General features: G+C 38.9%; 1 protein-coding gene across 6 annotated transcripts in view; it reads right to left on the bottom strand.

Annotated features, from left to right (window-relative positions):
- Positions 1 to 24,706, bottom strand: part of MTCL1 (microtubule crosslinking factor 1) — a 231,539-nt gene that overhangs the window by 66,452 nt on the left and 140,381 nt on the right. For 3 of the 6 annotated variants that reach the window (XM_089670985.1, XM_089670988.1, XM_089670989.1), the window contains exons 4-6: positions 14,989 to 15,048; positions 11,144 to 12,463; positions 10,300 to 10,452 (exon numbers count right to left, since the gene is read on the bottom strand). In XM_089670985.1, coding sequence (XP_089527111.1) covers positions 10,300 to 10,452; positions 11,144 to 12,463; positions 14,989 to 15,048 — 1,533 coding nt within the window. The remainder of the gene's footprint in view (positions 1 to 10,299; positions 10,453 to 11,143; positions 12,464 to 14,988; positions 15,049 to 24,706) is intronic. The other 3 variants (XM_089670990.1, XM_089670991.1, XM_089670986.1) reach the window with 2 other exon arrangements.

The following is a 24,706-nucleotide window of genomic DNA, read 5'->3' as shown; positions in this document are numbered from 1 at the left end:
GAGCCGCAAAACCATTGCAACATTTAAAACAAATCCGACACTGCATATATTGCAAAAAACACTCTGGTCATGAAGGGGGTTTAAGGGCCCAGTAAGCAAAGGGTTAATCAGGGCCACAGTGTATCGTCATAATCACAATCATAGCCTTAGGTCAGTGGTGGGCAACCTTTTTTTTCGACTGAGCCAAATCTCGCCAAAACCACGATTGAAATATATTTTGAGAGAAACATTTTTAAAACTGAAAATACATCCCCCATATAGTAATTCATCCCCCATATAGTAATTCATCCCCCATAGTAATTCATCCCCCATAGTAATTCATCCCCCATATAGTAATTCATCCCTCATATAGTAATTCATCCCCCATAGTAATTCATCCCCCCTATAGTAATTCATCCCCCATATAGTAATTCATCCCCCATAGTAATTCATCCCCCCTATAGTAATTCATCCCCCCTATAGTAATTCATCCCCCATATAGTAATTCATCCCCCATAGTAATTCATCCCCCCTATAGTAATTCATCCCCCCTATAGTAATTCATCCCCCATATAGTAATTCATCCCCCATATAGTAATTCATCCCCCCTATAGTAATTCATCCCCCATATAGTAATTCATCCCCCCTATAGTAATTCATCCCCCATAGTAATTCATCCCCCATATAGTAATTCATCCCTCATATAGTAATTCATCCCCCATAGTAATTCATCCCCCCTATAGTAATTCATCCCCCATATAGTAATTCATCCCCCATAGTAATTCATCCCCCCTATAGTAATTCATCCCCCCTATAGTAATTCATCCCCCCTATAGTAATTCATCCCCCGTAGTAATTCATCCCCCCTATAGTAATTCATCCCCCCTATAGTAATTCATCCCCCGTAGTAATTCATCCCCCATAGTAATTCATCCCCCCTATAGTAATTCATCCCCCATATAGTAATTCATCCCCCCTATAGTAATTCATCCCCCCTATAGTAATTCATCCCCCATAGTAATTCATCCCCCATATAGTAATTCATCCCTCATATAGTAATTCATCCCCCATAGTAATTCATCCCCCATATAGTAATTCATCCCCCATAGTAATTCATCCCCCCTATAGTAATTCATCCCCCCTATAGTAATTCACCCCCCGTACTAATTCATCCCCCATAGTAATTCATCCCCCCTATAGTAATTCATCCCCCCTATAGTAATTCATTCCCCATATTGTTTGAATTCACTTACCTTTGCTCCGCGCGTTCCTCTCGCTGGGTTCCCGCGCCGTTCTGGTCTTCAGGGCGGACTGTGAGAGGAGAGGAGTTTGTCACGCTGCCCCGCCTACATCCGGGCTGCCCCGCCTACATCCTGACAGCCAATGTTTGCCAGCGGGCGCCCGGCACACAGAAGATCTGCATTAAAAGAGCCGCGGCTTGCCGACCCTATTGCCTGTCACCTGGTGGGCAGTGTGCTCCGGAGCCGCAGGAAAGGTGAAAAAGAGCCGTATGCGGCTCCGGAGCCGCGGGTTGCCGACACCTGCCCTAGACCTTCCAACGAAGCAGGCAGTGACATCCTTCACTGGCCGCTGTCATCCTCTCCCCTGGTGCCAGGTTTTTCAGCCTCTTCATTGGCTGATGGGGGATGATGTCAGGCCACACATGCGCATGGGAGTCAGTGATTCTGGCACAACCGAAGTATGCTAAATTGCACAGGCACATGTCAATGTACATTTGGTAGAAGACTGCAAGCAGGCAGGTAAATTATCATTATTTCAGAAGAGACATAGCATGCCTCTTCTGCAATAAAAAGCTGCTCGCAGCTTTCTACAAGTTTAGTTCCATTTTAAGGAAAATTATATTAAACTGTATTGTTAACTTACTAAAGCTGGAAAGTGCAGAATCTGGTGCAGCTCTGCATAATAGCCAATCAGCTTCTAATTTTAGCTTGTTCAATTAGGCTTTGGCAAAAAAAAAAAAAAACTGGAAGCTGATTGGTTTCTATGCAGGGCTGCACCAGATTTTGCATGCTCCAGTTTTAGCTTGTAGTGTGTGTTAATGCACTGCATAGGTGTGAGGCCGGCCTTGCTTTGATGACAATAACAGTAGTATATATGGACACTAATGCCCCATACACATGATAAGAAAATTATACGAAACATTTTGCGGAACCACTGATCGAACGATTTTCTCTTCGTTGATGAGCAGGATGTTTTAACCGATAACGATATTGTGAACGAAAAAATCTGGTTGAACAACAGTGAAAAATGTTGTCGTTTCGCATAAGGCCAATTTTCGCATAACGACCAATTTTCTATGCGGTGGTATGACATCATGCAAAAAAAATCTATTAAGCGCTATCACTCATGAGAAGCAACAGAAGATGACCCGGATGTTTATGTCCAAGGAATCTTTGTAAACACGAACAAAGAATCCAAATGTTAAAAGTAGATTGGCCTAATGAGATAATGAAACCAGAATTCTGCATATTATATTTTTATGTATCACTATTTATGTATATAGTTAATGTAATAAACTATATTATACTCATTGCTGTTAATTGTTGTGTATATCGCTCGTTCTGGCCGGAAGAGCGTGGCTACAAGGTCACATGCACAGTGCATCACTTGTACGGAAGACGTCAACACTACGTATTGCCCAAGGAACGATTTTTTTAGATTGGTTAATGTGGCCCACGATTTCGGCCAACGAACGAATGCCTCTCGGTCGTCGGATGACCGATCAGTCGATTTTTTAATTGTGTATTCCCATGTTAAGGCTCCGTTTACATATAAGCGTTATGAATCGCAGGCAGAAGCGTTTCAACTCTACCTGCAATTTCAAAACGAGCTGTTAAAATGTCATTTCGCAGATCAACGTGTTCAGGTGCCATTCATAACCTAGTTATAAATGTCATGACCATGACAGGAAAGCTTGCATACTTTATGCAGACCCTTCTCTTGGCAACATACGTGTACTTTTTATTACTATAGAGAAGGGATATTTATCCCCTCAGTTGTTGATAGGTCTAACAAATAGTAATGTATATGATCAGCTTTAAACTGTAGTGTTTGTTACTTAAACTTCTATAGCAACATATTATCGGGAGCTAAATGGAGGAGGAGGAATGCAGAAAGTGAATGTATGACATTTCAGGTGCTACACACTTATAACAGCTGTCTATGTCCTTTACTGCAGGTAAGCCAGGCATCATATACAGCCAAAGCATGTTAGCATGCCATAAATATTATCTCACATTATGTACTGGTCTAGTTTAAGCAAAATTACAGACAGTAGTAGTAGTAATATACTGCTGTTATTACTTTTTCAACACACAAATCCTATTTCATACGTTTCATGGGTCATAAAAAAGTAGCGCATAAATGTCAATATAATGATAGTAATAGTAAATGACAGGAAGATTGTATGTGACCGCAGTTTGCACAGTGGACTATTCAGTATCCTGTCACTGTATGTACTTTTTCCAAAATCTCAACCTTTCAAAATAAACCTTCAGATCTATTCCACATTTGTCATTTGTGATAGTTTTAGACAAGGGCACAGTAAAAGGAAAAAACGCTTTTGTTAAAAAATTAAATCTACATGTGATATAAATATATATATATACAGTTGTGTTCAAAATAATAGCAGTGAGACATCACTAACCTGATCAATCACTGTTTTTGGTAGAAATTGTATTTCTACATGGCAAATAATTTACTAGAAGGTGTAGTAGAGTAAAAGAAATCCAACAGACCCAACAGTCATGACATGCATGCTGCTGATTCTGTGTAATTGAATCACTAATTGAAAGAGGCATGTTCAAAATAATAGCAGTGTGGAATTCTATTAGTGAGGTCAGTCATTCTTTGAAAAACAGGTGGCAATTATTGCCCTTATTTAAGGAAGGAAGGCAGCAAATGTTGTACATGCTGGTTACAGTGCATTTCTCTCTGAAATTCTGAGGAAAATGGGTCATTCCAGATATTGTTCAGAAGAACAGCGTACCTTGTTTAAAAAGTTGATTGGAGAGGGGAAAACATATAAAGAAGTGCAGGAAATGATAGGCTGCTCAGCTAAAATAATCGCAAATGCTTTAAAATGGCAACCAAAACCTGAAAGACGTGGAAGAAAGCAAAAAATTACCATTCGAATGGATAGAAGAATAGCCAAAATGGCAAGGACTCAGCCAACAATCAGCTCCAGGAAGATCAAAGAAGGTCTAAAGTTACCTGTGAGTACTGTTACAATTAGAAGACGCCTATGTGAAGCCAAGCTATCTGCAAGAAGCCCCCGCAAAGTCCCACTGTTGAAAAAAAGACATGTGCTGAAGAGGTTACAATTTGCCAAAGAGCACATTGACCGGCCTAAAGAGAAATGGCGCAACATTTTGTGGACTGATGAAAGTAAGATTGTTCTTTTTGGGTCTAGTGGCTGGAGGCAGTTTGTCAGACGGCCCCCAGACACTAAATTCAAGCCACAGTACACTGTGAAGACAGTGAAGCATGGTTGTGCAAGCATCATGATATGAGGATGTTTCTCATACTACGGTGTTGGGCCTATTTATCGCATACCAGGGATCATGGATCAGTTTGAATACATCAGAATACTTAAAGAGGTTATGCTGCCTTATGCTGAAGAGGAAATGCCACTGAAATGGGTGTTCCAACAAGAAAACGACCCCAAACACACCAGTAAACGTGCAACATCTTGATTCCAGACCAACAAGATTGACATTATGGAGTGGCCAGCCCAATCCTCGGATCTTAATCCAATAGAAAACTTGTGGGGTGACATCAAAAATGCAGTTTCTGAGGCAAAACCAAGAAATAGAGAAGAACTGTGGAATGTAGTCCAATCATCCTGGGCTGGAATACCTGTTCACAAGTGCCAGAAGTTGGTTGACTCCATGCAACACAGATGTACAGCAGTTCTCAGAAACAGTGCTTATACAACTAAATATTAATTAAGCGATTCAAAGGAAAGCAAAATCTTCAAACATTTTTCAGTTTATATAGTGCTTGAGGTGATTGTAGCCGTATTAGTCCATTTGTGACAGAAACAATTGAGTACTGTCCGTGATACTTTTTTTATTTGCACTAACATACAATTTTGAGGACAAGCTTTCGGGGTATGTCCCCTTCTTCAAAGTCCAAACAGTACTATTACAAATCACAAAGTTTAAGCAGAATGTTAGAAGGGATCTTGAACAGCATGGAACAAAAACCATACAGATACTTTCGCTATATTGATGATATTTTCATCATATGGACAGAAGGTGAAGAAAACCTAAAACAATTTTACTCATTGATGAACACTTTTCATCCATCAATCAAACTAAAAATGGAATACTCAAACACACAGATCAACTTCCTAGACACCACAGTATACATCAGGGATGATACGCTTCACACATCAATATACAGGAAACCCACTGACAGATGCAGCTACCTCCACAGTTCCAGCTTCCACCCCCAACACACGAAACGTGCCATCATACACAGTCAGGCCATTAGATACCACCGAGTACGTTCTGACCCAAGAGACAGAGATACACATCTCGGGACACTAGCAGACGCCTTCCATAAGAAAGGTTACAAGGACAAAACTATCAACACCAGCATAAACACAGCCTTGAGAACCCGAAGGGAAAATCTACTTCAGTACAAAGAGAAAAAAACAAACAACCGTGTACATCTAGTAACCACATACAACCCAGCACTAGAAGGAATAAGAAAAATAATCAAAGATTTACAACCCATCATAACAGAGGATGAAACACTGAAAGAAATATTCCAGCAACCCCCAATACTGGCTTTCAGACAACCCCCCAACCTCAGAAATAAACTAATCAGTAGGAAACTTCCTTCTGATTATGATGTCACAAATAGTGGAAGCACACCCTGCAATAAGAAACGCTGCAAGCTGTGCAACCAAATCAATCCATCAAAAAGTGTCAGACACTCAAAAGGGATCTTCAGTATTTCCGGATCATACAGCTGCACCTCCAGTAATGTTGTATACCTTATCCAGTGCAGAAAATGCAGCAAAGGATCTTATGTTGGCGAAACAGGACAGAAGTTGCAAACAAGGATGAATCTGCACAGACATACCATCAAGGAACATAAAGAAGGTGACCTTTGCACACCTGTGGGACACCATTTCACACAACCAGACCACAATTTGGAAGACCTCAATGTTTTGGTTCTGAAAGGAAAATTCAAATATTTCCAGGAAAGAAAAACATTTGAACTAAGAATGATAATTCTATTTGACACAAAAGATAACGGCCTGAACTTGGACATGGGATTCCTCAACCATTATCCGACAGCTTTATGACTATCTATTAGCTGAAGCTTGACCCCCTCTGTGTGAGTGTAGTATCCCCCCCCCTCCCCCCCTCACTCTTGATGTATCTTATCTGTAGCCTTTTTTTTTTCTCAATCCCTTCTAACATTCTGCTTAAACTTTGTGATTTGTAATAGTACTGCTTAGACCTTGAAGAAGGGGACACTCCCCGAAAGCTTGTCCTCAAAATTGTATGTTAGTGCAAATAAAAAAAAGTATCACGGACAGTACTCAATTGTTTCAGTTTATATAGTGAATGTTTGAGTTTGTAAAGAAGAATACAAACACTGCTATTTTTTTGAACAGTCTAATATTCACTTTTCTTAAATTTTTTTTAGAGGAACAACACAAATTTGATATTATTTTCTTCATGTTTTGATTTGGAATAGAATGTGTAGTGTTCCCAATGCATTTGTGTGTATGGAAATAAAAGCTATTGGAAGGATTTTGAGCTTTATTCACATTTTTCAACACACTGCTATTATTTTGAACACAACTGTATGTATAAATATATATATATATATATATATACATATATACACACTTGATATAAATAATATTTGTTTTCTTAGGACATATAAGGGTTGATTTACTAAAACTAGAGAGAGCAAAATCTGGTTCAGTTCTCTATAGAAACCAGTTTCCAGTTTTTTTGGTCAAAGCTTAATTGAACAAGCTGACGTTAGAAACTGATTGGCTACTATGTAGATATATTTCAGGTACTTATATAGCGTCGTCAATTTTATACAGCACTTTACACACATATTGTGCATTCACATCAGTCCCTAATCCTCAAGAGGCGTACAATCTAAGGTGCCTAACTTACATTCATACATACACATACTAGAGCCAATTTAGACAGGAGCCAATTAACCTACTAGCATGATATATATATATATATATATATACATCGTATTTGGCGACGACCCCCTAATTTTCCAGTTAGAACATAGGTTTTGGGCTATACTCGTCATATAAGACTACCCCCCTTCTGAGACAACACCATTTAAAAATATCAGATTTGATAAAATATACACCCACTAATCTGTCAGCCTGCTGGATGTGCGGTAATACTGTATGTACAGTAGCTTCGGCTGCATACAGTATACAGTATATACAGTATACTGCGCTGATCCAAGCTGGCTCAAAACAAACGTCCCTAATCTGTCAGCCCACTGGATGTGCGGTAATACTGTATGTACGGTAGCTTCGGCTACATACAGTATACCGTGCTGAGCCAATCACGGCAAATGATGTATTCTATTAATGAATACAGAGCCTGCTCAGATTGGCTAAGTCAGAGAGGCGGGCTGATGATGTCATAACCTCAGCCAATCCGAGCAGGCTCTGTATTCATTAACAGAATACATCAATCGCGTGGCTCAGCGCAGTAAACTGTATGTAGCTGAAGCTACTGTACAGTATTACCGCACATCCAGGGTGCTGACAGATTAGGGATGTTTGTTTTGAGCCAGCTTGGCCCAAGTGAACTAAAGGTTCACAATATATACCTTGCATATAAGACGACCCCCAATTTTTGGGGTATGTTTTTAAGTATAAAAAGTCGTCTTATATGCCGTAAAATACACAATATATATATATATATATATATATATATATATATATACACACACACACACACATATATATATCCTCAAAAAAACTGTTCCTTTGGAACAATAAATAAGGCAATGCTAAAAATAAGTATGAGTGTATAAAACACCCTATATACAGTATAATAATTGAATGTGTCATAAAAATCCATATATCTTTGTCTCCCATCAAACACCACGACACAAATCCATGAAGATTATTATCCACAGTGCTATCTCCTTATCAAATACTGCTCACCATATAATATTGACCCCCACAGTGCAGGCCAGCCAATATATGCCTTTTCTACTTCTACCACAGTATCCACAGATTATGATTTCTTATTTTCTTTAGCTTCCCAAGCAGGCTCATATATTAAGGTGATCCAAAAAAACAAAGAATACTCAGACAACGACAGAGTTCTGATTATAATGATATCACCAGGTCCCGTCCTTACACTTTTCTTATTACTCCTAAATCTCTATGGAGCCTGCTTTCAGGCAGAATCATGCAAATAATACTAATAACACCTTCAACATACTCCCCTACTAAATTGTCCCATTCTGGATGGAGATCTTCACAGATTTGTGTGACAGTGTTTAAAGGGACATAAAGATTTGTGATACATTTGTCTATTAGATATATGGTGTTTAAATGCACCTCCTCTTCTAGGGTGCTCCACCGGTGCTCCTGGCTTCTTCGGTTCTCTGTGTGTCACCATAGGAAGCTGCTTCCTATGGTAGCAAACCTGTGGACTCTCTCCCAAGCCGGCCTGTGTGTCCATAGAATTTTAAGATTTTTTAAATCAAACAAAAAATCTAAATTTCACTTTGAAGTAACAGATTCTTAGGATTGTTCTATATGTTCCTAGCAATTTTGTTCTAAGCATTTCCTTTAACTGACTTAAACGGCAAAATGTAGGTCAGTTCATCCAAAATATAGCATACAGGACATTTGGTGTAGACAAGTCATAGTTACATAGTTACATATACATTATAGTGACTATCCTATAACCACAGTTGATCCAGTTCTGTTGAAAAACAATGTATTATCTTTTGTGCAGTATGCAGGGCACCATGTCTGGTGTGGGCAAACACTGAAGTGTTACTAAACTCACAACAGTAAAATCAGTCTGTATATGCAGTAAAGCATGCTTGTTATACTCACTGTGGAACCTAAGGGCTTGATCCTCCACATTGTGTAAAAAGGATGTTTGATCCTGTCTTCTCTGATCTTCCCCTTCGTTCAGTGTCTCCTAAATATCTTCTGATAGAACAGAGGCTCGGGGGGCAAACTTCACATGCTCAGTGTGTATTGATAGAGAGTTTTTTTCTTTTCTTGGGACAGTGCATGGGATCAGCACAGGGCCAATCAGCACTGTCCAGACAGAGGTCAGGGGTCCTGCATCCTCCTACAGGAGAATGAAAACTCCTCCTACAAGCTTTAACCAGTGCTCTGCTGGACATTGATAGAAGTCACAAGACTGCCCTAACTGCTGATGAGAAAAGGCATTTAGCAGTTTATATTTACTAAAATAATTGTATTTCTATGTTCCGTGTACTGTGGGAGAACAGATATAGTGAATGCAGGGTCCTGGGTTTAGTAACACTTTAAGTTTTAACAAAATCAGAAAAAATACATTATATGGCTAAAAGTTTGTGGTTATATATTATCACATTTATATGAGCTTGCTGGCCATTCCCTTCCAAAACCATGTGAATCTGAAATTTGATTTGGAGTTGAACCATATCCCCCGTTTTGGGCTGCTATGGGAACTTTTGCTTATTCAGCCAAAAGGGCATTCATTATGTCAGGTTGTGCGAAAAGACCAGGCTTACATTTGATGCTCACATTCCATCCCAAACGTTTTCAGTAGGGTTGAGGTCAGGGTTTTCTGCAGAAGGAGCTTATCCACTTGATATTTAGAAACCATGTCTTTATGTACCTGGATTTGTACACAGTGGCACAGTCATGTTGGAACAGCACACAACTATATCTATTTTTACAACTGGGTGGGCATTTACATAGTTTTGATAAAATATTTCAAGTTTGAAATTTAGCTCTGACATTTTCCCTTCAAAGGTATTTACTGTACACACTTTACATTTTTAAAAATCACCTGCTCTGCATTTGTCACCATGCACACCATATATCAAAAGCCCTTTATGTCAAATTAAATATTTATTTAAAAAGCATAAGCTGGAGTGTCCACTTTTTAATTGACTTCCATATCTAAGGCCAGTGCTAGCAAATCTGTGCATCTGAATCAAGCTTAGTGCTGGTAAATCGTTTTGAAATATTGTACAAACCCTATACCTAGAAAAACAAAAAAGTGTCTATGAACATCTAGTTGTAATAAGTTATGCAACATTGCTAACCTCTAGACTGAAACCGCCCTTGTCTCCTGGCCTGTAGTGCTTACTGTCCCCATCTGCTCTGCGATGTGATTCATGATTTACAAGGTGACGATGGAAATCTTCTTCATGCTCATGGTGGGATTGCCATTCCATTTGTTCCCTCAGCTTGGACTGCTAGGTGCATGGGTAGTATATAAACACAAATAAAAAGAAGACAAGGGATGGGGAGGTAAAAAAAAAACAAAACAAAAAAAAAAAACACAAACAGACGTACAAACGAAAACAAAACAAAAATGGGTAAGGTAGACGACTGAAAAAACTACAAGACAAAGAAAAGCGTGAAGAGGAAGACTAACTTAAATATGGTGGCATAAGACAGTGATGAAAACAAAACCAAAAAGAGTATGAGCAAAATGATGGGCTGAAATATCTGGAAAGCAAGAGAAAAAAACAAGGGGGAAAAAAAGAATGCAAACACTTGTTATGAGACGCGCATGCAATGAGAGGTGCATATGTCATACCAACAACAAGCGTGCAAGCCGTGAAAGCAGCAGCATACCAAATTTCTTCCCCATTGTAACAGTAAAATGTTTCATTTGATATGTGCAGTATGAACACGCACTCCTAAAAATTCTAGGATATCTTTCCTCCTTCACCGCAATACTGGCAAATATAATTTAAATAACGATTAAAGCTGAGAAATTAAAAGCATAAATTACCAGTTCCCAACAAATGGATGCTTATAAACTGCAGTAATTGTGAATTTATATAATCTAGAAAAATAATGTAGTTGGGGAAAAAACAGTGCTTGTTTGTTAATGGCAAAAAGAAGCAGAAACTAAAGCAAATAAGCAACACTAATTACCTGAAAGTCAGTTATGAGTTCTTTTCCAAGATTTCCAATTGGAGAATCTCGAGAAGCAGAAGTCAGGTTGGACAAGAAACTAGATGATTCTGTGAGATGTGGCATTGGGGACAGGTCTTCTGCATGCTCTTTTAGATCTTCCCCCGTGTGCTCAACCATTTCTAGAAAGTTATGCAACTCTTTCCCGAATACTTTCATTTTTGTATTAATGTTGCTTAAAACTTCTGACCCAGAGGTGTCTCCTCTGTCTGGACAGCCCTTTAATACTTCCTCCACAGAACTGCTTGTCATCTGCAATTTGGCATCATAGATCAAGCTGTCTGTGTCTGTAATTAGGCGCTCTACGGACTTTCCTAGTCGTTCAGCCTCACGTTTCATATTCATAAAATAGTGTGCATCTTCTCTCAGTTTAACTAATTCTTCACAATACGTCTCACCATCATCAGAGGGTTTTACACTTTCAAAACCTGAGGTCTTTTCATAGGCATCTTCTGAGTCACTCTCTCCACCAATAGGACCTTCTCTCTTTGGTTGAACATGACGTCCATCTTCACTGTCACTTTCTTTTTTCCCTGCATCACTTTCTGCATCACTATCACGTGGGCTTGCTGTTCGCATTCCCAAGTGTGACACAAGATCATAGCGTTGAACATTCGATAGTAAAACTCGGTTTTCATACTGAAGTTTCATTACCTTAGAACTAAGCTCACTTATCTGAATGCGAGCTGCCTTTAGCTCCTCCTGTACTGACCCATTGCATTTGGAAGAGTTGTCATCGATCCAGACAAGGTCCTGCACAGGACCAAACTTGAATCTGTTCAGCTCAGTTGTAAGCTGTTTATTGTGATCCTCTATCTCAGAAATGGATCTCCTCAGCAGCTCTGCTTCCTCTTCCACAAATTGGAGGTGGCGTCGTAGCTCTGTGGCAGATTCCATGGAATCACCATATGGTGAGGTAGGAATGCTTGAAACATACTCCCTGCTTAGAAATTCTTTTTCATACTGGCACCTGAGGTCTTCCATTTCTGCTTTAATGCCCCTGTTTTCCACCTCTAACTCAACTATTTTTCTTCCAAGGATATTAGCTTCCTCTTCAACCAACTTAAGACGTAATTTTAATTCAGCTTCTCTAGTGCTGGGTGGGCCCCCAGTCTCTCCTGTTGGTAGAGGACTTTCTACATCTCCATAGACTGACTTGTACTTCTCCAGTTCCTGCTCTAGATCATCCTTCTCTTTTCCAAGTTTGGCCATTTTCTTTCTCATCAGTGCTGCTTCCTCTTTTGCGAATTGAAGCTGACATTTTAAGTCGGCACTGTCTTCCTGTATAAGTATAGAAAATACACATTTTTCTATTAACATTTTTTTATAGAACTGCAATCATAAAATATTGTTATCAACCATTCTCTGTGCAAGCTGCTTTCCACTTTAGGGTAATCACTTCTCTTCAGTAATTTCTTACCTAAATTAACATTATTGTTCCCAGTTGACCTGATAAAAGCCAGTAGGCCATACTACTTAGCAATTCTGTTCAAAATGGCAAATTTGTTAAAGCTGACAGTAGAAACTCCACACTTCTGGATAATAAAATTTACAACATTCAGGTGATTCTCATGCTTTGGGAGATTATGTAAACATACAAGAAATCTTATAAAAATATTACCCTAAAAGTTAATGGGCAGTTTTTGAATCTTCTGGAGAAATAGGTAGAATTAAGTAGGGTTGCACCGAATCGGTGTCACTGCCAATACTAAGCAATAAGTACAAGTACTCGTGCAAATATGCCGTTACCTAAAAATTGATATCTTTGCGGTTCGATTTGAGCCCATACAAAATGAATGGGCTCAAATCGCACTGCAAAGAATCACATGTGATTTAAACAGGAAAGTGGTGTGATTCCTGTCCAAATCACATGCGGTTTCTCCCACCGCACCTGTGTGAACCCAGGTTTGTCATACTGACTTCAGCCTGGGTTCACACAGGAGCAATGCGGAAAACTGCATGTGATTCAGACAGGAATCGCATTCCTGTTCTAATCACATGCGATTCTTCAATTTAATTTGAGCCCATTCACTTTGTATGGGCTCAAATCACATCGCAAAGATACTGGTAATTGGTATCAGCAAGTACTTGAGCATAAGTATCAGTACTCGTAGGAAAAAAAAAGGTATTGGTGCATCCCTAGAATTAAGCTTTGCACTGATTTCTAACAAATCAGAACAATCAAAATATATTTCCTCCGTATACCACTACATCTGGTATCCTACAGCCTCTGATATTTAGTGAATGTAGAACATCCAGATTCACCTGTAGTCCATGGACTATGTATCTGATGGAATAATGGACTATTACTGCACATTACTGACCTGTGTGGATGTCTGGGGCGTACTTAAAGCCTAAAATCTAGACAAAACTGAATTATCATCCCTTTTCCAATTTCAAAATAATAGCTCTCTCATAATGCAAATGCAATTCAAATTCATTAGAAGGTCCCCATATTCATGTCAAATTTGACTAAGCCATCTTTATTACTCATGTCTAGAACATTTCTAGCCCTGTCACTACATATGCAAAATATACCACTTTCTCACTAAAAAGAGCACCAACATTCCAGATATTGTTCCCATAAATTATCGTGTCAAGTAATTCATCCTACTGTTTTATGTTCTTCCACTAAGAAGACTCTCACCTCACCTACAATCTGCCATTACTGCTCTGCAAGAATAGTTCCATACTACCTGGCTATCTCAAGGCCCTCTATCATGCCTTTTACTGGCTTCCAGTCAACTGTTATTCCTATCTCTGTTCCTAGTATTTTAAATACTACATCTTATGCCACACCTATATTTCTGACCTTGTCCACAAATATTCTAAAAAAACTCCTTAGCAATTTTCCATGAGCCATTTCACTGGTAGCCTTATTCTGTATGCAGCCATCTAATGTAGTCCCACAACAAGCTAAGTGAATCCCATCTTCAATTCCCCTTGAAACTCAATCAGTTCCCCATTTTCCTACTTACACAATTTTCATACTCTTTCAAAAAAGTCACTATACAAAAATATCTTTTTGTTCACTACTTATGATGAGAGCTTTACAGTCTTTAAGTGCATAATAGGGATTCAAGCAGCTACTCTTATAGGAAAATAATCATTGTAGTACAAATTGTAATCTATATGCACAAATACCTTTTCTAAGTGGTGTGTCATAGCTGAAGAAAACCAGGTATTCTATTTAAACATCAATTACTTGTACAATATGCTCAGAATGAGTTGTGCAGGAACACATTTTGTAGATATTGCAACTGTAAGCATTGCGTCCCCAAACCTTCCCTGCTACTTATTCCCCAAAACACTCAGCAAATCTATTTCTAATCACAGTGTTAGAAAATCAATCTCCACCTTCATTATTACTAAAAGAAGGGTTGTGCTCAGGCAGAGCACAGACAGAATGAGCTGGCATCTGTAGAGTCAAACAAGAGATCTGAACCTACATCACTGCAGTTGTACTATGAAAATTGCTGCACTCAGGGCTAAACCCAGTCTCTGTACCATAGCTTGTTACTTCTGTTCATGTGTTGGCAAGAACCGTTAATTTGCAAGCTAAAAAAGCAAAATTTCACTCGCATGAACAGCTTTCACCTAAAGAGTAACCTTTTTTTAATTCTTTCACATAAATCACTTTGCACGTTTTCTTTGCAAAAGCAGTAGATTCCTAATTAAGTTATTGTGCCACTTTTTCCCAAACAACTGAGTCACAGGCTTAATTTCTTATGGTAACATATTAAAAAAATAAGTATTTTAATTCAATTTTAATTATATTTTATTGTAAAATCCCAGAATGTAAATACCTGGCTGGGGGTCTTCTTATCTTTGTGCATCTCTCGGCTTCCTCTTCGTTTCAACGTACACTGAAAAAGTTTAATAGAGACAGTCTGAGATATTACAATATTGATCAAATACACTTTTGTTATCTAATCAATTACTCTTTCGGGTAGTATGTTAGGTGGAATTCTTTTTTTTCTTTAATGTAGTTGTAAGGGCACTGCCTAGTTGTGGATGTAAGTTAAAGTTGTAAGATAAATTAATACTCAATACAATCCCTGGGCAATCAACTATGATCAAATATGCAGCAAAACCTCAAATCATACCACAATGTAAAAAAAAAGCTGAACCTTCCTGCTATGTTGTTTTAACATTTCTTCAGGTTTGTAAAAGTTCAATGCAAATTGATGGTAATTGTGATCTTTTTCCCTTTTAATTAGTTCAAGTTGAACCCATACAGTCATTTCCTGCAGTATGATATTTATGCAGTCCTAATGAAATAAGGTCTCCTTGGCTATCTGATTTATAAAATTACCAGTGGAACATTGCAGAGCTCTGTTTCTATCTGTCTGCTAGATTTTCATGTTGAAAACTACTACAATACTATAGTACTGAAATTGTAATTCCAGCAAAATTGAGGCATATAAATAGTATTTAGCAAATTATTTCATTAAAGAAGATATACATTTAAGCAAGTGTTTATTTGAATTTTGTGAAGTTACAATTTAAATGTCCATATGCGCTCTATGCTGCTGCAGATAGATATTTTTTACTTCCATCTTACGCTGGTAGCACATCTCACACTTCTAAAAATTAACTCAAATTTATCAGCATAGTATGGGTTTCCTAAAATACTATGAGGTGATTGTAGCCGTATTAGTGAGAACCCGAAGGGAAAATCTACTTCAGTACAAAGAGAAAAAAACAAACAACCGTGTACATCTAGTAACCACATACAACCCAGCACTAGAAGGAATAAGAAAAATAATCAAAGATTTACAACCCATCATAACAGAGGATGGAACTCTGAAAGAAATATTCCAGCAACCCCCCAATACTGGCTTTCAGACAACCCCCCAACCTCAGAAATAAACTAATCAGTAGGAAACTTCCTTCTGATTATGATGTCACAAATAATGGAAGCACACCCTGCAATAAGAAACGCTGCAAACTGTGCAACCAAATCAATCCATAAAAAAGTGTCAGACACTCAAAAGGAATCTTCAATATTTCCGGATCATACAGCTGCACCTCCAGTAATGTTGTATACCTTATCCAGTGCAGAAAATGCAGCAAAGGATCTTATGTTGGCGAAACAGGACAGAAGTTGCAAACAAGGATGAATCTGCACAGACATACCATCAAGGAACATAAAGAAGATGACCTCTGCACACCTGTAGGACACCATTTCACACAACCAGGCCACAATATGGAAGACCGCAATATTTTAGTTCTGAAAGGAAAATTTAAATCTATCTAGGAAAGAAAAACATTTGAACTAAGAATGATAATTCTATTTGACACAAAAGATAACGGCCTTAATTTGGACATGGGATTCCTTAACCATTATCAGACAGCTTTATGACCATCTATTAGCTAAAGCTTGACCCCGTCTGTGTGAGTGTAGTATCCCCTCCTCCCCCCCTCGCTTTTGATGTATCTTATCTGTAGCCTTTTTTTTTTTCTCAATCCCTTCTAACGTTCTGCTTAAACTTTGTGATTTGTAATAGTACTGCTTAGACCTTGAAGAAGGGGACACTCCCCGAAAGCTTGTCCTCAAAATTGTATGTTAGTGCAAATAAAAAAAGTATCACGGACAGTACTCAATTGTTTCTAAAATACTATGAATGAGTAATTCACCTAACTTTCACATTCAGCCCAACAGACGGCTGAATATCTAGCACTGTGCAATCATCTTGAATTTGTCCTACACAGCCAGAGTATAAAAATCCACTAATAGGTGCAAAGGGCTACCTTTGCCCATCTAACTTGAACAGTCACTTTCTCACTCTGCTTTTTGCCAGAAGCTCTTACTTTATGTTCAGCATTTTTCCGCTCCGCACTGCTGATTTACTTCCAGCTCAACCACTTTGCTTTTTTCCCAGCCATCCACTTTTTTTGCACTTTGCTGAGACATTTTCATCTCAAAACTCTCAGGTGGGCAGGAAGAGTTCAAAATGATCACAGAGAGATCTTGCTGTTTGAGTGTTTAAGACACATAAGAAGTCAGGGGCTGACTCAAGCCATCATGCTTTACATATGACTAAAATGTTGCATTGGGGTGGCCTTGCCCTTCAGGTGCAGATTAGAACCTTTGGATTTGGCCACTCTGCACATCTCTAGCTTGTCTACCTAATCCAGGGGTCTGCAACCTTTAAGACATAAAGAGCCACTTGGACCCGTTTCCGAGAGGGAAAAAAAGACTGGGAGCCGCAAAACCATTGCAACATTTAAAACAAATCCGACACTGCATATACTGCAAAAAACACTCTGGTCATGAAGGGGGTTTAAGGGCCCAGTAAGCAAAGGGTTAATCAGGGCCACAGTGTATCGTCATAATCACAATCATAGCCTTAGGTCAGTGGTGGGCAACCTTTTTTTTCGACTGAGCCAAATCTCGCCAAAACCACGATTGAAATATATTTTGAGAGAAACATTTTTAAAACTGAAAATACATCCCCCATATAGTAATTCATCCCCCATATAGTAATTCATCCCCCATAGTAATTCATCCCCCATAGTAATTCATCCCCCATAGTAATTCATCCCCCATATAGTAATTCATCCCTCATATAGTAATTCATCCCCCATAGTAATTCATCCCCCCTATAGTAATTCATCCCCTATATAGTAATTCATCCCCCATAGTAATTCATCCCCCCTATAGTAATTCATCCCCCCTATAGTAATTCATCCCCCATATAGTAATTCATCCCCCGTAGTAATTCATCCCCCATAGTAATTCATCCCCCCTATAGTAATTCATCCCCCCTATAGTAATTCATCCCCCATATAGTAATTCATCCCCCATATAGTAATTCATCCCCCCTATAGTAATTCATCCCCCATATAGTAATTCATCCCCCCTATAGTAATTCATCCCCCATAGTAATTCATCCCCCATATAGTAATTCATCCCTCATATAGTAATTCATCCCCCATAGTAATTCATCCCCCCTATAGTAATTCATCCCCCATATAGTAATTCATCCCCCATAGTAATTCATCCCCCCTATAGTAATTCATCCCCCCTATAGTAATTCATCCCCCGTAGTAATTCATCCCCCCTATAGTAATTCATCCCCCCTATAGTAATTCATCCCCCCTATAGTAATTCATCCCCCGTAGTAATTCATCCCCCATAGTAATTCATCCCCCCTATAGTAATTCATCCCCCATATAGTAATTCCTCCCCCCTATAGTAATTCATCCCCCCTATAGTAATTCATCCCCCATAGTAATTCATCCCCCATATAGTAATTCATCCCTCATATAGTAATTCATCCCCCATAGTAATTCATCCCCCCTATAGTAATTCATCCCCCATATAGTAATTCATCCCCCATAGTAATTCATCCCCCCTATAGTAATTCATCCCCCCTATAGTAATTCACCCCCCGTAGTAATTCATCCCCCATAGTAATTCATCCCCCCTATAGTAATTCATCCCCCCTATAGTAATTCATTCCCCATATTGTTTGAATTCACTTACCTTTGCTCCGCGCGTTCCTCTCGCTGGGTTCCCGCGCCGTTCTGGTCTTCAGGGCGGACTGTGAGAGGAGAGGAGTTCGTCACGCTGCCCCGCCTACATCCGGGCTGCCCCGCCTACATCCTGACAGCCAATGTTTGCCAGCGGGCGCCCGGCACACAGAAGATCTGCATTAAAAGAGCCGCGGCTTGCCGACCCTATTGCCTGTCACCTGGTGGGCAGTGTGCTCCGGAGCCGCAGGAAAGGTGAAAAAGAGCCGCATGCGGCTCCGGAGCCGCGGGTTGCCGACACCCGACCTAATCAATCACATCTTCCCAAAAGCCTACTCAAAGGAAGTAGCTGGAAACACTGCATTTGAAACCCACCACATGATTGTCCCTAGAGGTCAGGAACTCTGTTTATAAATTTGGTCTTGGGTGTTGACAGAATGAGTGACATGAGGAAAGAATGCAATTAGTTATACCAGGCACATCTGTGATACACAGTGCAGGAGCAGATTTACCCCTGGTGGCACTGGATAAAGTCCTAGTGGCAGCTACAGTACGTCACTCATCCTGGCCCAACTGACACAAATATTTGCTTGATTTCCACTTGATGACTAATTGGCAACTGCTCGGTCAAGCAACACTGTATCCAAATGAAATTTATATCATTTTGTTTTCACACAAATAGAGATTTTATTTGGTGGTACAGTGGGGATCGAAAGTTTGGGCACCCCAGCTCAAAATTTGTATTAATGTGCATAAAGAAGCCAAGGAAAGATGGAAAAATCTCCCAAAGGCATCAAATACAGATTAGACATTCTTACAATATGTCAACAAAAGTTAGATTTTATTTCCATCATTTATACTTTCAAAATAACAGAAAACAAAAAAATGGCGTCTGCAAAAGTTTGAGCACCCTGCAGAGTTAATATCTTGTACTGCCCCCTTTGGCAAGTATCACAGCTTGTAAACGCTTTTTGTAGCCAGCCAAGAGTCTTTCAATTCTTGTTTGAGGTATCTTTGCCCTTTCTTCCTTACAAAAGTCTTCCAGTTCTTTGAGATTTCTGGGCTGTCTGTCACGCACTGCTCTTTTAAGGTCTATCCATAGATTTTCAATTATGTTGAGGTCAGGAGATTGTGAAGGCCATGGCAAAACCTTAAGTTTACGCCTCTTGATGTAATCCTCCGTGGATTTCGAGGTGTGCTTAGGATCATTATCCATTTGTAGAAGCCATGCTCTCTTTAACTTCAGCTTTTTCACAGATGGCATCAAGTTACCATCCAAAATTTGCTGAAATTTTATTGAATCCATTTTTCCTTCTACTCGTGAGATATTCCCTGTGCCACTGGCTGCAACACAACCCCAAAGCATGATTGATCCAACCACATGCTTAACAGTTGGACAGAGGTTCTTTTCATTAAATTCTGTGCCCCTTCTTCTCCAAACGTACCTTTGCTCATTCCGGACAAAAAGTTCAATTTTAACCTCATCGGTCCACAGAACTTGTTTCCAAATGCATCAGGCTTGTCTATATGTTCATTTGCAAAGTTCAAACGATGATTTTTGTGGTGAGGACGTAGAAGAGGTTTTCTTCTGATGACTCTTCCATGAAGACCATATTTGTACAAGTATCTCTTTATAGTGGAATAGTGTACCACAACTCCAGTGTCTGCCAGATCTTTCTGGAGGGATCGTGCAGTCAAACGTGGGTTTTGAATTGTTTTTCTCACAATCCTGCGAGCTGTTCTGTCTGATATTTTTCTTGGTCTTCCAGATCTTGCTTTAACTTCCACTGTTCCTGATGACTGCCATTTCTTAATTACAATCCGAACAGAGGATATTGACATCTGAAAACGCTTTGCTATCTTCTTATAGCCTTCTCCAGCTTTGTGAGCGTCAACTATTTTCAGTTTCAGTTTTCTAGACAACTGCTTAGAAGAACCGATGGTGCTGATTGTTGGGGCAAGGTCAGATGAGTCTGGGCATTTAAAACCTTTGAGATTGACATAACCTGGTCTTCCCAGACGGTGATTGAGAACAATCCGTGACACTGGCAGGTCTCAGCTTGGCAAAGGGGGCAGTGCATGCTACAAATTCTGCAGGGTGCCCAAACTTTTGCAGGCGCCATTTTTTTGTTTTCTGTTATTTTGAAAGTGTAAATGATGGAAATAAAATCTAACTTTTGTTGACATAGTATAAGAATGTCTAATCTGTAATTTGATGCCTTTTGGAGATTTTTCCATCTTTCCTTGGCTTCTTTATGCACATTAATACAAATTTTTAGCTGGGGTGCCCAAACTTTCGATCCCCACTGTATTTGATCACCACTGGGTTTTTTACTTTTTATTATATAAACGAAAAAAGACCACATTTTGAAAAAAAAAAAAAACCCAACATTTTCTACTTTCTGTTATAAAACAAATCCAATTAAACAAAATACTTCAAAAATGCAGGCCAAATGCTTTCTGCTACATGTCCTTGATAAAAAAAGTCCCAATAAGTGCATATTAATTGGTTTGTGTGAAAGTTATAGCATCTACAAACTATGATATATATACTGGAATTTATGCAGCTATAGATACTTTACTGGAAACAGTGGTGATCAGCGACTTATAAAGGGATTATGATAGTGTGGCAGGCAATCTGGCGCTAGCAGACGCTGACTGGGAGGGACACTAACTGATACTGACATCCCTATTGGTAATACTACAACACACTGTCACTGTACTGATGACACTGGCTATTAAGGAGTTACCATCAAGGGGCAATGAAAGAGTTAACTGTGTGCCTAACAAGTATAATGTGTGTAATGTGTGCTGCTTTTACTCACAGATCTGGCTGTTATTCCCTGCTTTTCAGGTAAAAGAAACAGCCAGATTGCTCTTCTGTTTACACAGAGTTCTGTGTGTTTGTAAATACAGAACCCTATGCTGTGATTGGAATTGAATTCTGAGAAAGCCTCATCAACTACCTTTCCCCTGGGCAATGTAAGCACCCTTATTGGCCACTTGTACAGGATAAAGGGATGGCAGCTGGTGGGATTTAGTAATGATGTAAAGACATTCAGACCACAGTAACAAAGTGAAACTAGTGAAAAGATAAACATGGGAGGGGTTTCTGGATAAAAAAGGGACAACACTAAGTAGTGCGAGCAGGGGCGGATTGACAACTCATGGGGCACCCGGGCAATAGGGGATCATGGGGCCCCGTGTCCTTGCGCAAACTCAAAAAAGCCTATGAAAAATGTACCAGGGGCATCTCACGGGGCCCCCTACTGGCCCCGGGCCCTCGGGCAGTGCCCGAGTTTCCAAATGGTCGGTCCGCCACTGAGTGTGAGTCATCTGCATTTAGAAAAGGCTTCTGGTTTTAGTGATTCTAAATGGGTGACAGGATCGTTTTTTTGATAAACAACCCTTAAATTCTACGGGGATGGCACCATCTTGCAGTCAAACAAGCCTTTGCAAAATATAAGAAAGATGAAAATGTAGGGTACCAAAGAAAGAAATAACATTTTGATCACAAAAAGTGCCTGATGCCATAGAAGTTGCACTAAATTGTCCACGCCAAAATGGATACTAAGCATCTACCAGGTCATGGTTTATTTTAAGATATTTGCAGATTTATTGCATTCTTATAACTGTGATTAATCTTAGACAAAATCAGCTTAACACTTTTTTCACCTTTTAGTGCATAGCATAACATCATGATTTGAAACCATAGGCAGGCTATACATTATGCAATTTTCTTACCTTCAACCATGGGTTGAAGAATAGAAAATTGCTCAATTCCCCCATCAACAAAGTCAGTGTTTATGGGGAAATATCTTCCACTATGCTATTGTATTCCGACAGCATACATCAGAATAGAAATATACTTGCTGTTGGCTAAAAACCTAACAGGTTGGTTTTACTGAAGTCAATCAATAAATCGACTTCAGTACAACCAGCCTGCCCACAGATTAATCACCGGCCAAATTATAACTTGTCTTTTGCCAGCTTTACTGAAGACACTAAGGTACCATAGGGCTACACAAAAGACAAAGAAGTAGAGAATGTTTACTTGCAAAGTGAATTTTCACTTAGCTTATGTGGTGAAAATTTACTTTGCAAAGAATACCTAGTCAAAGGGAAAGAAAATTAAAGTGATATTAGAGATTCAAAATTTTTCATAATTAAGATAACAAACATGTTATACTTACCTGATCTGTGCATGAATATTGCAGAGAGGCCCCTTTTCTTTTTTGATCCCCTTTCCCCTCCTTTTCTTCTCTGAGTGCCCCCATAGCATTGGTGTTTAGAGATGGAACATTTTTCTACCTTAATGCAGAAAATGCAATAGGGTAAAAAAAAACCCACTTTTTGTGTTTCGAACATCTTTTTTAATACATTAATACATCTTTTTAATTACATACAAAAACATTTTAATAGAAAAAATGTTTTTTGCTTCAATATGATTCGATAATATAACCCCTCAGTGCATCACTCCATTCACTATGCAGAACGTTTCAAGCCTTAGATAAGGCTGATTTAAAAGTAGAGATCATCCAAACACCTACCTAGCAAACATAGCACATTCATACTTTGCAGAATGGAAAAACACAGCCAGGCTAATGGGTGATACACTGTAATTGTTGACTATGAAACTGCAGAGCCCTATCTTTAGACAGATCCATGCTGGGTAAAACACAGCTCATGTGAAGGCTGTTACTTTTCTCTGCAGTAGGAACATCACAAGCTACAAGACTTGTTGCGTGAACTCCATATAGGAATTAGTGATCACAAATGATATGGTCATCTATAGTTTTTGCTAAAATGTTAGGCAGAATTATACTGCATCTCCAAGTTCTGCCTTTGGTGAGATTTAGACCGATTTGTAATCATCTGAATATAATGTAAACATTAAACATATTTCATTAACACAGATCACATTGGTCCTCTGATAGGTGGCATGAAATGACATAGGGTTAGCTGCTTTCTGAGTCCCATTAGATGGATGTGTGCCAGTTATATTTGCTGCGCTTCTAAAAAAAAAAAAAAAGGAACGGAAATGATATTTGCAGCTAAGGAAAGATAGGTATAGATTAATTCTAGGCAGTTAAAAAAGCATTACCAACTAATGTAGTTATGTATGCAGTAAAAATAAAACATGAAAGGATGTCAATGCAATTAAAGTAAAAGTCCATAATTTACTTGGTATCAGCCTCTTCTAATCCAGTATAGCTCGACTCACACTGAATGAGGAGGGGCAGTACAAAGATTCAGTTAGGCTCTACTGCCTGCACATTTATTTGCCAGGGAACATGCTGACAGGGGGAGAGAGCAGCGAGCAGATGAATGCACCACCAGTGTGCTGTTGCTCTGTCACTGAATTATGAATGCATAAAAATTGCTGACAAAAACCTTTTCTGTTGTTCAGAGCGACGTGTCAGATATGTGCTCTTATTTTCTCATCCAAAAATGACAAATTATTTGCTGTGACCAAGCACATACTTTCATATATGAACCATACACATAAAACAGTGAGAAATAAAACCATGAAAATTGAAAACATTCAAACATATCAGAAACCTTTATGTTTTTATGCTACTTTAGACTTATTGAATTGAAAATTAGGCATCAGTCCTTGTTAATGATATGGATTTTATCCTGTATGTTTTTACAACTTTGCATACCTTCCAGTATAATCTGGAGGCAACAAATTTTTAAAGCAGCAAAAGCAGTATTCAGTCATATAAACACTTATGATTTATTAAAGGTATATAATGATAATAAACTTTATTTTATATAGTGCCTTTAAAGGTTGCTTCTCGAAGCGCTTTACAAAGAAAACACAAGAAATATACAGGATAAAACAAAGGAAAAAAAGGGACAATTATGTGAAAGCTTGTCTAAAGAAAAACATTTTTACATTTGATTTGGATGAGTTTAGAGAAGAGGACTCTGATGTTCTTTGGAAGTGAATTCCAGACTTTTGGAGCATAACAGAAGGCTCTGTCTCCCATTGAGTGTAGGTGAGTAGGAGGGATACACAGAAGACCAGAATTTGAGGAA

This window comes from Staurois parvus, unplaced genomic scaffold, assembly GCF_062004578.1.
Source record: "Staurois parvus isolate SC_StPar_1 unplaced genomic scaffold, SC_StPar_1.0 ptg000097l, whole genome shotgun sequence".
Taxonomy (NCBI): Eukaryota; Metazoa; Chordata; class Amphibia; order Anura; family Ranidae; genus Staurois; species Staurois parvus.
This window is presented reverse-complemented; position numbering and strand designations above follow the sequence as displayed.